This window comes from Chanodichthys erythropterus, chromosome 2 (genome assembly GCF_024489055.1).
Source record: "Chanodichthys erythropterus isolate Z2021 chromosome 2, ASM2448905v1, whole genome shotgun sequence".
NCBI classification, from domain to species: domain Eukaryota; kingdom Metazoa; phylum Chordata; class Actinopteri; order Cypriniformes; family Xenocyprididae; genus Chanodichthys; species Chanodichthys erythropterus.
The window spans coordinates 1055491-1069944 of record NC_090222.1 but is presented as its reverse complement, the minus strand read 5'-3'; the positions used below and the strand labels follow the sequence as shown (position 1 = coordinate 1069944).

Genomic DNA, 14454 nt, shown 5'->3' with positions numbered 1-14454 from the left:
TCTGCTGTTTTTTTTTTGTTTGTTTTTTGATGAAAAACACTGGATGTCCATATTGTCTCACTGCTCTGCTCCGCTCTACACTCATTAGGTTACTCTGTCTGACCGTGTCAGTGCGTCGGCAGCTCTTCTCTCAAATTATGCGGGGGAGAACAGACGTTATTGCTGCGAGGGAGAAAAGGGTTCGAGGCTACAGTCCTGAAAGCACAGGCACGTCTACAACCCTGTTTGGACTGAATAATTGCCTCATGCATATAACACTGGCTCAATAAGATGTCCCTAGAAACCCTGCAGTGTGCTTTCATTTTGATACTTCAAAAAGTTTCACAGTATGGTTAATAGACTAACTACCATTCAAACGTTTTGGGTCTATAAGGAGTTTTTGAATGAAATCACTTAGGCTCATCAAGGTTACATTTATTTGATTAAAATACAGTAATATTGTGAAATATTTTTACAATTTAACTGTTATGTTAATATATACTGAAATGTAATTTATTCATGTGATCAAAGCTGTATTTTCAGCATCATTACTCCAGTCTTCAGTGTCACATGATCCTTCAGATATCATTCTAATATGATGATTTGGTGTAATATTTCTTAGTATTATCACAGATGTGCTGCTTCATATTTTATTCATATATATATATATATATATATATATATATATATATATATATATATATATATATATATATATATATATATATATATATATATATATATATATATATATATATATATATATATATATATATGTACTTTATATGTACTTTGTATGACCTCCATGATTTTTAATGACAGCACCAAGTCTTCTAGGCATGAAATGAACAAGTTGGTGACATTTTGCAACATCTATCTTTTTCCGTTCTTCAAGACTGACCTCTTTTAGAGATTGGATGCTGGATGGAGAGTCATGCTCAACTCGTCTCAATTCCCCATAGGTGTTCGATTGGGTTCAGATCAGGAGCCACTGAATCACTTTCACCCTGTTCTTCTTCAGAAATCCAACAGTGACCTTAGATGTGTGTTTAGGATCATTGTCATGTTGGAAAAGTGCACGACGACCAAGGGTACGGAGTGATGGTAGCATCTTCTCTTTCAGTATAGAGCAGTACATCTGTGAATTCATGATGCCATCAATGAAATGCAGCTCCCGACACCAGCAGCACTCATGCAGCCCCACATAAGGACACTGACACCTCCATGCTTCACTGTAGGCAACATGCAGTTTTCTTTGTATTCCTCACCTTTGACACCATGCAGTTTTGAAGCCATCAGTTTCAAAAACATTTATCTTGGTCTCATCACTCCAGAGTATAGAGTCCCAGTAGTCTTCATCTTTGTCAGCATGAGCCCTGGCAAACTCTAGGCAGGCTTTTTTTGTGCCTGGGCTTTAGGAGAGGCTTCTTTCGTGGACGGCACCCATGCATGCCATTCCTCTGTAGTGTATGCTGTATTGTGTCATGGGAAATAGTCACCCCAGTTTAGCTTTCTGCTTCTTTAGATAACTGCAGTGAACTTGCCAATTTCCTTCGACGCTTCTCCTCAGAAGACGCTCCTGTCGAGGTGTTAACTTCCGTGGACGACCTGTACGTCTCTGTGAGATAGTTGCAGTTTTTTTAAACATTTTTGTACCACTTTTGCTACAGTATTTTGACTGATAAGTAAAGCTTTGCTGATCTTCTTGTAGCCGTCACCTTTCTGGTGTAAAGAAATTATTTTCTTTCTCAGCTCATTTCCCGTCCATGTGGTGCCATTGCTGACAGTAAGAAATGGGGTTTTAACACCCTTTTATAGTCAACTGTCTGCTGGACACCTGTGTAATGAATAATTAGACTCACCTGTGGTTGAATTCTTGTTAAATTAGACATTTTTAGTCTAAAATTTGGCTTTGCTCCAGAGACTTTCAGTGGGGTGTACTCATTTTTGCATCATCCTAACTTGAATAAAACTGAAAAATGTGTAATCTAAGGTTAATAATATATCTTACTTTCATGTTATAAGTTAAACAGATGTTATATTAGACTTAGTCTTGTCAACATTTTGGAAATTGTTTTTTTTTTTGTTCATTGAGATATTGTTTAAAATGTTACGGTAACACTTTATTTTAGGGTTTTTTAACTAGTTGCTTATTAGCATGCATATTACTAGAATATTGGCTATTTGTTACTATTTATTAAGCACATATTAATGCCTTATTCTGCATGACCTTCTTAATCCTACCCAATACCTAAACTTAACAACTGCCATACTAACTATTAATAAGCAGTAAATTAGGAGTTTATTGAGGGAAAAGTCATAGTTAATGGTTTATATGTGTTCCCTATACTAAAGTGTTACCAATATTACTTTTCAAAGGGTGTGTACTCATTTACGCTGAGCACTGTATATATACACAACAGTTCTTTCTGGTTCTTGAATCTGATTGGCTGATAGCCTTGCGATAACAGCACTCCAACCTTTTCACCATTTGTATCACTCAGCTTGAAGTAACCATCATGACGGCCGAGCAAATCCAGACTCAGTGCTCGAGTACCCGCAGAGAACAGCTTTATCTCAGGGATATTTACACAGTAGTGTATGTCATTAGTATATTAGTATATCCATGGATTTGAAACATGATGGGTAGATATATTGCACTGACATTTGAAAACATGATTAAAATATTTATGCATTTCAGTATAAACCTGCAACCACATTAACTTCCTTTGCAGTGGTGTAAGCCTGAATTAGCCACAATCCTTCATAATTTGCACCTTGCAGTATCTCAAATTTCAACCAGTAATGACAGTTATTGAATGTGTTATCATATGAATGACATTTCTTTAAATTTGACAGCTCTGTACATCTTATACTTTTTCACCTCCGGTCATACACATACACACACCCCATCTCCATTTTTGACTCTTCCAGCCATAATCCCTTTGTTCCCCTCAAGGTGACTGCAATCGGGCCGGATCTGGCCAAAGCACAAGGAAGATTAAGTGCCGCTGCAGTAAGTCACCTCTCCCAACCCTTCCAGCACCTCACCATTGACTCCCACCATATGACTTCCTCCACTAAATGCCACTTAAGCTATTACAGCTCTCCAGCCCCGGGCTTCTGGTGACCTCAGAGGGTGAGGACAGTGAAAGGGCGATGGAATGAGAAGCCAGCACAGCAGCACCGTTCCTGTGACAGGGCTTACACCCCCAGCCTGACAGCACTGAGGCTGGAGAGAATGGGCTCGGGGTACATTAAGGGGAATCAGCTTTCAGCATTGTGTACTTCTGCTGACTCGGTAGAGGCGTTTAAACGTGTATTCGCTGTGGCAGCACTTGCTGCTGTCTTCGCGGTGTGTCAATGTGATCCAGGTGTGTTCTGTCACCTTTGCAGCACGCGTTTTGTGAGCGGAAGCAGTATTGGAGCGAGCAGCGTGTTTAGTTAATTGCATTATTGTGTCATCTTGCCATTTTTTTTAGACATCAGAAAACAAGCGGAAAAGCTTTATCAAAGTGAAAGGTATAATTAGGGATGCAGGTACTGGTAAATCTGAGTCAGCAGAAACAGCATTCGTTATTTAACTGCTATGATGCTGAATACTTACGTGTTCCATGAGTTCCTTTATCATCCCATTCCACTGGCCTTTATCATCTTGAAACCCATACTTTCCATCCTGCACCAGGTGGATCTCGTAGGAAAAACCCAGAATGCTGGCCAACTCCTTAAGCAGGTCAATACAGAAGCCCTCAAAGCGGTCATTGCCGACGAGTGCCTTGTCAGACTTCTTAAGCATGACATATGGCTCCTCCTGTACAAACACAAAATATCAAATGAGAAGCAGCTTCAGATGAGTTGAGATTCCTCATTCTGTTCACTACCCACACATACACACATAATCGAGTAGAAGACAGCTGGCTCTGTGGATAAAATGAAACTTTTTGTTGACATTATTCAATCCACAACATGTCATGTTTCTACATAGTTCACATTAAAACTGCAGTGAGAAATTTCTGTGTCACTAGTGGCAGCAAATGAAACTGCAATTTGTTTGTCTGACTGGCCTGAGATAGCAACATTGACTCACCAAATGATGTGAATGTGGGGCTGGACTGCCTCAAACCAGTTTGAAGCTGGTTTAAAAACAGTAATTATTTTTGCATATCTGTGTGGCACCCCAAGTGACATAGAAATTACAGTGTAAAGTAGCTTTATGATCTTACAACCTCAGAAAAAAGTGCAAAAGCTGTCACCGTGGCGGCACCCTTTCAAACGGTACTAACGTACACTTTAGATACTAATATGCACCCTTTATGGGTAAATACGGTACAAAGATTAAGCTTTTGAGAGGGCCTTCACTGTTTTATCTGACAGCATATTAAATGCCATTATGCATTTCAAATAAGTTATCTGCATTTTAAGTCATGATTTGTTGGGAAACATCAATGACAATACATTTTTCATGCATTCCCATATTTCAAGCATCCCTCCTTATTTTTGAAAAGCCTAGACATTATTTTGCTCCGATGGTCCCTGAAAATCTGTGTAGGTCATTATTCTGTCCTGCCTCCTGCATTCCCTTACAATGAAGAAAGCTTTGCTATACCCCAAGATGTTCCTGGAATTGGCTCATGCTGGAGAGCTGGCAAAAGGTGCTCAAATGTTGGCTAGAGAGCGGGAGAGAGAGAAAGCACAGCCACAACCCTAGAGACATCGGTCCTGAGGGGCTCTCAAAACTGAAGCGCTGTCCTGTTCTGCTGAGCCACAGTGATAAGCCCATTCTACCCTGGGATGTTTACGAATAAAACATGTTGGCTGGAGATGTGATATACATAGAACACCTTCCATCACCCAGACTTACCAAACATGTACTGTCCACAATATAAGGTTTGGTGGGAAGGCAGTTCCAGGAAGAGCGGAAAGTCATCACATCACTAAACACAACATTTTTTCTTCATTTAAGTTTTGCGTTTGGTGAGCTAACAAAATATTAAAACTGAGTCAAATCAATATATTGTGTAGTTATTTAATTATGTCCCCGGTATCGCGGACTCGCTCTCTCGTTTCATATAAACGCAGCTGCTGCCATTTTGCGACTGTTGTTTTGTTCACTGAAATGAATTATAAGATAAACAGATATGATTTTACATCAGTTTAATCTCAGATCAGTATCTCTTATCCCCATAATTATTTCTATGCCGTGTAATATGACTGTACTGCATCTCTTAAATGTCTGTCCAGTTTGAACTTGCCGCTTGCTAGCAACTGCTCTCTCCGCAGAAGCTTTGCATTTAAAAGAGCTAATAAAATATACTTAATATTTCACGTCTAATTATTTAGTAGACGTTTTGCGTCAGGGTCCTAATCACCCTGTCGGGGTTTATTCTGTGATAACAACCAGCTGAGCATGGCAAGCAGCTGTCATCATCAAACCATTTTTGGCTTCTTGGTATTGTCCATACACATTTTCTGAAGGTTGTGACGCATGAACCACTAGATCTACCAATCAGGCTGGGACTCAAAGTGAAACAAGAGGAACCAGTAATGTTCCGAGATGACATTCACTTGGACACACAACTTTGTGTTTAGTACATAATATTTGTGAGGTCTTCAAACTCAAGTGATATGTCATATCACTAGTTTCATTCTGTATTGAGAATGGCTTCTGATTACTGTTGAAGGGTTACTGAGAGGAGGAAATTCAATGGATTAGTCCTTGAAGATTGAGATATTTTGACCTGTGATGTTTTCTGTAATGGATACAGATAAAGATGTTTAATAAAGCATTAGTCATCAGCATCAGTAGTTATGCAGTTATTTCAGGATTGCTCCATTTATTGCTTGCAGTGCTTCTGATCAAACTCACTCAAGGTGACCTTCACTATCTGTGTGTCATCAGACATACCGTGACACCTTTCTAGCCCTGACATCATTTTCCTTTTTAGCCAGAAAAGACAGAACAAAATGACACAATACAGACTGGATAGAAAACGTGAAGTATTCAGCTGGCAGCAGAAAAGAGGACTAAAACTCCTGCATGTTCATCCTTGGATTGAATATGAGAATCGAAATCCATTGCAATTCTCTGCCCTGTCCAGACTCCTTAAAAATAAGCGATGCTTTACAGTGCTGTGAACAATCTTTCAAGTGGGATCTGTGCATTTTTAAAAGAAATGGGCAATTGCAAAATATACAATATATTTGAGACCAGGGCTAGTTGTCACACAGTAAAGTTTTCCCAAGTACTACATCAGCACTCTCAGAAACTAAGTAGCAATATTTTAAGTCTGTTACACAGTCCAATTTCACAAATTTGTGCAATAGTTTTGCATATTGCTTTCCAACACCTGCAAAATGTCATAAATTTGGAATAAAAATCCACTTAATAGTTAAGGTAGTTAAGTTTAGGTATTGGGTAGGATAAAGGATGTGGAATATGGTCATACAGAATGAGGCATTAATATGTGCTTAATATCCTAGTAATATGCATACTAATAAGCAACTAGTTAATAGTGAGTTAATAGTCGGCTATCCGTACATGTACCGTTATATATACATATAAACTGCTCAAAACATTAAAATTAACACTTTTTAATCAGAGAATAACATCAAGTCAGTTAAACTCCTGGCATATTGATCTGGTCAGTTCAGTAGCAGAGGGGGTTGTTAATCAGTTTCAGCTGCTTTAGTGTTAATGAAATTAACAACAGGTGCACTAGATGGGCAACAATGAGACGACTCCCAAAACAGGAATGGCTTTACAGGTGGAGGCCACTGAAATTTTTTCCCTACTCATCTTTTCTGACAGTTTTTTCACTAGTTTTGCATTTGGCTAGGGTCAGTGTCACTACTGGTAGCATGAGGCGAACCTGGACCCTACAGAGGCTACACAGGCAGTCCAACTCCTCCAGGATGGCACATTAATACATGCCATTGCCACAAGGTTTGCTGTGCCACTGGCTCCCATGAGAGCAGGTTCACCCTGAGCACATGTGACAGACGTGAAAGGGTCTGGAGAAGCCGTGGAGAACATTATGCTGCCTGTAACATCGTTCAGCATGACCGGTTTGGTGGTGGGTCAGTGATGTGGGGGCGGCATATCCATGGAGGAACACACAGTCCTCTACAGGCTAGACAATGGCACCCTGACTGCCATTAGGTATCGGGATGAAATCCTTGGACCCATTGTCAGACCCTACGCTGGTGCAGTGGGTCCTGGGTTCCTCCTGGTGCACGACAATGCCCGGCCTCATATGGTGAGAGTATGCAGGCAGTTCCTGGAGGATGAAGGAATTGACACCATTGAATGACCCCCACGCTAGCCTGACCTAAATCCATTAGAGCTCCTCTGGGACATTATGTTTCTGTCCATCCGACGACACCAGGTTGCATCTCAGACTGTCCAGGAGCTCAGTGATGCCCTGGTCCAGATCTGGGAGGAAATACCCCAGGACACCATCCGTCATCTCAATAGGAGCATGCATTTTTTTTATTTTTTTTATTTTTTTTTGAGCAGTGTATGTATATATATATATATATATATATATATATATATATATATATATAACTAAAACTGAACTTTAGACAAAACATCAGGTTGTCACACATGACATAATGCAAGATTAATAATAGATTAATAAACTTTTTATGATTGAAATGAAGGTCTTTTTTGGTGTCAGCATGCTTTAAATGCACCTGTCCAATTATCTTGATCAAAATGTTTGTGGCCAAATAAATAAATAAATCATCTTGTTGTTACCATCTGTTCTAAGATGCACACTCTGTAAAACTCCCTAAGGTTCGGTAGCAAATCCAAGTTTTCAAATACCCTCTCCTTCTTTTTTTCCTCATGAGAAGGATCAGAAAGGAATCAGTTACATGGAGATAGTATGAAACTGAAGAAGTTTAATAAAACCAGGGACGTGTTAAATGATGCCTTCATCATTTCAGCAGTGACATCAGACAACAGCCTAAAAGTTTATGGATTTTTATTTGTCAGCTGATATAATAATATGATCATATTATATTTTTACCAGGTCCACAAAATTATATTAAGGTGAAGTTGCAAGTTTTGGCTACATCTCAGCACCTGTTTGTGGTATTTCTGAAGGAAGTTTGGGGATCCTGGAACATCATAATTTCAATCTGTTATAATTGGTATGTATGCTAGGTTATTATTCATTCATATTCAGAGTCTTTTTCTTTCTTTTTTTTTTTTTCTCACTTTTTACTGACCCTTATTAAATTTCCCTTTTTAATGCTTAAAAAAAGAAGAATCTTAAGATAACAAAACCCATTGCTACTAGAAAATCACTGATTATATCCTATCAAGACCTTAACTCATAATTATAGCCTTGCAGCTCAATCCACATTTAATAACAGTGTTTATCCCTGTTGATAACTCATAAGCTTGTCCAAAATAAGTCCACAGAGGCTGTTGTCAGTAGCACAAAATCCCCAAACTATCCTGCGACACACATAAATGCAGCCCTCAGGGCATCTGTGAGAATGTAGAGTTGAATGGAACACACATTTATTTTAAGACGTGTCATTTGTGCTATTATCTGGCAAATAACATTGGGTAAAGCAGAATTTTACCCAGCATGCATCTGCCTGTAACAGAAATAAGTTAAGGCTATATGTCTATAATAAATCTCTGAAAATATCTTATGGAGGGAAACCAAATTGGAATGGGTCAGTGGCATTATCTAATAACTGAGCTGATGGAATTACTTAAGCTACCTGTACAAGGGTAAAGGCTGATTTATACTCGAAGCCTCCGCAAGTTCGCTTGGGTGCGCGCAACAAAAGTGATGTGACCGCGGCGTTGGTGGAAATGTGCATTGAGTGCACACAGCAGTGTGCATGTCAAATTTTGTAACTTTCCCAAAAACGCATGGATGCGAGGCGAATCTGGCCGAGTATGTACATCTCACCACACCAGCATCCAGTTTGCACGGTGAAAGTATAAATCCAGCTTGACCAAGCTTATTACTTATTTCTAGGGCTGTCAATCAAAATTTGATCGAGTTAATCGCATCATTGGCATATTAAATAATTAGCTTAACTGCAGCATCTAATCAATATTTGCTGAGAAAAAACTGTGTTAAAGTACAACAATTCAAAGACATTACTTTGTTAGTTGCAGACAAAAGAAATCACTGATCATCAATAGACATTACAAAAAGTGGCATTAGAAGTCAGCGTTTGTTTGTTTTTTAAATATAAGCCTAGTTATTGTCTATCACATTCCACAGCAATCATGCACTATAGTATGCACTATTTTTAGTCTGTTTTCACCACCTTGCTAGCAGAAGTTATTTACACTAACTCCGCCAACCATTGTCTTTTTAAGCCAGACAACTGACAAAATCGAATCCTGAAGTAGTGCTGTAGGGCCAGGGCTTTTTAGGTCTGTAGAATCTGTGATCTCTGATCCAGTTTGTTCACTGGCTTCCATGTGTGTTTTCCACCAACTGGCAACCCAATCTGTCAAAATACTATTGGGTAAATGGCAGTGGGTGGAGTCACACAGACCAAAACAAACACAGACATTCCAACACAGTACAGACATTTTACCTGGCTGTAAAATTGTTTTTCAGAGAAACGAGTATGTAAATTTAACATGTTTACTAATCTCTGCAAACATAGTATGGTATTTTTAGTGTTTAAAGTACAGCCAAAAAATTACATACAGCTCCTTTAACACAATTTGCACTAAGTGCAAAGAGCCTCTGCCATTATTTTAATGGATGGTCTACGCACATGTGTCAGATACAAATCTTTGGGTTTTTTTCCTGCACCATAAGACATTGTGTGAAATTAAATACAGCTCAACTCTGAAAAACACGTCTAGAGACCCCTGGCATTCTGCTGCTTTTAAAAGCATGAAGGTATCCAGTGTAAACAGCTCTTTACTCAATCTAAGTGACCTGCTTTTATAAGTGTGGTATTCAGACTCATATAAAAAACAAAAAAAATAATGAAAAAAAAAAAAATAATTCTATTCAACAATCTCTAATGTAGTACCAATTGTATATATATATATAATTGGTACTGCATTAGAGATTGTTGAATAGAATTATTTTTGTTTTTCTCACACAAAAGGTATTCTTGCCGCTTCATAACATTAAGATTGAGCCACTGCAGTCACATGACTGTTTTAATGATGTCTTTAATACCTTTCTAGACCTTGAAAGTGTTGATTATATTGCTGTCTATGGACGAGTCATATACCTCTCGGATTTCATCAAAAATAACTTAATTTGTGTTCTGAAGATGAACAAAGGTCTTACGGGTGTGGAAAAACATGAGGGTGAGTAATTAACTACATAAATGTAATTTTTATGAAATTTAATCTTTAATTGTACCAAGTTTCATTTCCAAATTCAAATGGCAGAACGAGTTGAGAACTGGCACTACCTTCGATTCAGAATTATTATTCTGCTTAGTAAAACAGTCAGGGGAGAAACTTTGTTTCAAACAGGGGAAGACATCTTGTGTTGTTGATTCAGCCAGGTCAATTTATTTCAAGGACTGAGACACTGAAAGGGACAGAGCTATTTGGCATTTCTGTGAGAGGAAATGAGAATCTGGAGCATGTACGTTTCATTACTTGAAAAGCAGCCCATAGGCTGACCTGAAACGAGGTAAAGAACACTAGAAAAGAAAGTGAAATTTGGAAAAAGACAAAAAATAAATAAATAAATTGCATCATTGCATTGCATCTCGAAGACCTTACCAGGATGGTGGTGATGACCAGCGAGCGGTTGGAAAGCGAGTCTGTGATGTTCATGCCGTTCTGTCTGGGGACCTCGGTGATGTTGAGCCCCCCAGAAGCACTCCACTTCCCCACCTAGAAAAGATGAAATTTATGTAGTCAGCGCATGTTTCACTTACCTGTGTGACCCATCCGCATCGCAACAGCCCATCTGACTGCATTAGCAGCCCTGTGCTGAGCTCATCCAGAAGCATTAGCTGATTGGCTCTTCTGTTTTTATGCCAATAGGTCTGTGCTCAGGCTCATGAGTAGCTAGGCCCTTGCATACACTCTGAATACATTAACATAGAGGAAGGGCAATTCCACCAAAGGAGATTGCTTCTCAATTCAATTTTGCAAAGGAAAATGTTGAACAAAAGAAAAAGGCGAACTTACGGATGATAACGCTGTAGTGTTATTAAAGGTGTTACTTTTTTCCAGTGTTCAAATACTCCTATCACAGTGCAGCATCAACTATAAACAAGCCATTGGTTGGTTTAATTCTCAGAAAACTAGAAAGTCTGTGAATCTGAGGAACATTAAACATTTCTCAGTCTTAATCATTATTTCAGTCGTAAACATTTAAAAAAAAAAAAGTTTAAACATCCTTCATTTACTTGTTAAGCAAAATTCCATATTTACAGTGAATTTCAGTGAATAGGTAAGCACACATACTGGTGTTCGGTTATGAATTGTGTGCAGCAAAACAAAGCTAATAACTAATAAGCGAATGCAAGTATGCCCACACACAAGTGCTTGTGGCTATGTTTGCATACTTGCCAAAAGTATGCTTCTGGACTTTAAAAATCTGTATCATTGTAAAACTGTATATTCCTCTAAAATCAACACAAAAGGTGTTGCAAGCGGGTTACAATCAGTGTTTGGTAAAAGTAATTCATTAATAGCTACTGATATTGTCAAAAGTACTGACATTTTAAAAATGTGGCGCTTTGAGCACTGTTGAGCGGATCCATAAACACCTCTGATTGGCCATTGTGTTCACGCACTCATCAGATACGTCTGTGATTGGCTACAATGATCCACGCACGGGAGCGTTTGAAAGCAGGCGTCTGTCAGCTCAGTGAAGAGTGTCATTGGCTACGTTTACATGCAGCAATTTACATCAATCCGAATGAATTGGATCTGATTGCAGATCAGTTTACATGTACTCTAAACATTGTAATCTGATTCAAATATCCATTTATATGAGCTTTATATACATTCTGATTAAAACTTTTGTGCACGCGCTCTGTGTGTGACGTCACATCAATCACACTTGCGGTAACTCGGGTTGCGTCAACAGATGATGATCATGGATCGACGATAGCCAGAGATATTGTGAAAAGCATCAAATCTTGGCAATATTAAAAGGATTTGGTATTTCCAATTAATGTAGGCCTGTCTTCTAGTCTATTATTATAGCTATTTGGTTCGGCTTCTTTTATTATTAAATGAATATATTATACTATGTGCTGTGAGGAGGATAAAAGATTAGGCTATTAGCTATCTTTGAAAACATTTTAAACATTTTTTTAGGTCTATTATACAATGAATTATAGGCCTATAAAATTATTAAGAGTGTAGGCTATAATATTCCTAACACCGCAGTCATCACTGAAAATTAAGCACAGCTTTACTTCAAGCACTGACTTTAAAAAAAAAAAACAACCTGTTTAACATGAAATACTATTATTCTCATTTGTTTCACTATATGTACGGCCACAAGAGAAATAATGGAATAAATTAAGACAGTTATATACTGTTATCAGCATATTATGTTGAAATTCGTCTCTGAGAGAATATGCTCCGTTAATGCAGCATCAGACAGATGAAGACATGAACATGAACTTGCACACCGCGTAATGCGTGTCAGCACTGCGCATGTGCCCCAGAGACTTCTGAACACCATTGAGAAAGTAGTCGGATTCAAGCATTTACATGGTAATTTTTTGTTGTTGGATCAGATTAGAAAAGGAATAAACCACCCCTTCCAATCCGATCGAAATGTCATTCGGATCGAGCTCAATCGGATCGATTAAGGTGTTTACATGAACGTTTTTCAATCAGATTGAGCCGTCAATCCAATTACAAATGGATTATTTGGGTGCATGTAAACGTAGCCATTGATGACTATTTACAACATGTTTTTGAAGCGTTGATCATTGTAGCCAATCACAGACGTATCTGATGCGTGTGTGAACACGATGGCCAATCAGAGGTGTTTACGGATCCGCTCAACCGTGCTCAAAGCGCCACATTTTTTAAATTTCAGTCCCAACTTGGTATCGAAGTCGGCGCTTTTGACAACACTGCTAGCTTCTAATTACATCTTCAACAGAGTAATTAGATTACTGTACCGATAACTCTCTCTAAAAAGTATTGTTTTACTTATTGCTTTCTAAATCCCATATCAGCCTTGACCAGTTGAACAATATAAAGATAGACAGACTTGAAACTGCTCTTTTGATTCTTTCAAATAAACAATATACAATTGCATATATTTTTCTTGAACTGACCAGTGTGTAAAGGGAGAATTTTACTTTAAAAACATACATTTTAACATTAAAATTTGGTGTTAAATACACTAGGCTACTTTTGTTTTTATTTTACTGTATAGAATTGTTGCATATTTTATGCAATTTCATCAGAAGTAACTGTAATTAAATTACAAAACAATTAAGAGTAATCCCTTACTTTATTTTTTCAAGGGAAAAGTAATTAAATTACAGTAATTAGATTACTTAGTACTGCATTACACCCAATACTTGTTACAATGCAGTGTTGTTGTATTTAAAAGAATTAGATGTCCTTTCCTTTACACACACACACACAATCACAAACATATACAATAAGAGGCAGGCAGTAAAGGGAGTTGAAATGTGAATTAGTGAATAATCCTACTAATATCATAAAATAATAATAATAGTTTTGCACAAACAATCCCCTGCAGCGAGAAAAAGGACGTCCTGCGCATTGTTCAGTCACTCCTCAACAAATCATGAATGCAAACAGCCTCATATCTGTCCGCATCTATCTGTTTCTGGGGGCGTGCGGCACTGCCCCCTCCTGCACCAGCATATTCATGAAGCCCAAGAGCGGCAAATCTCAGAGCTACGCAGGTGCAATAAACACCCGGTGACACCTGATGCAAATCCGAACATATGCATGTGACTGATTGTACAAATTCAGAGGGATGCACATTTCACATGATATGCTAAACCACTTTATGGGGTGATGTTTCATTATTGCAAATTGACTGCAATTAACTCAATTCATTAAAAGTGATTATCAGGGGAAGGCACAATTATTTATTCACATTGCCGACTGGAGACTTTCTTGGCCTCCTCAAAATGAATACATATTTTAACCTGCTTATTCCAATCTAAAATGCAAGTTGATGTACTTTTTTTTTTTCTGAGCATCTACTCCTCCAACAGCTCTTAAATGTGAGCCTGTTACTGGGAATTGCATGTTTCCCCAAAGAATTAAGGGTTTTATAATTTTTTTGCATGTGCTACTGAATTAGAGCAGGACTTGTTACATAAAGATACAGATTTTGTGGAGGTGTTTGGTGCAGTTTAGTTTGTTTTTTGCCTGCTCTAACAGTGTTGACACAAACACACATTGCTGAAATTTGTGTCCAAATGTAAATGAAAATTCATTGACTAATAAAAACAAAATATCAGTGTTTATCTTGCACTTCTTTTCACAGAAGT

The 14454-nt window shown here is 38.1% G+C and overlaps 1 protein-coding gene across 1 annotated transcript in view; it reads right to left on the bottom strand.

The window, feature by feature from the left end:
* Nucleotides 1-14454, bottom strand: part of grik3 (glutamate ionotropic receptor kainate type subunit 3) — a 177608-nt gene that overhangs the window by 43363 nt on the left and 119791 nt on the right. The window contains exons 9-10 of the mRNA XM_067391507.1: nt 10721-10834; nt 3587-3790 (exon numbers count right to left, since the gene is read on the bottom strand). Of these exons, the coding sequence (XP_067247608.1) occupies nt 3587-3790; nt 10721-10834 (318 nt within the window). The remainder of the gene's footprint in view (nt 1-3586; nt 3791-10720; nt 10835-14454) is intronic.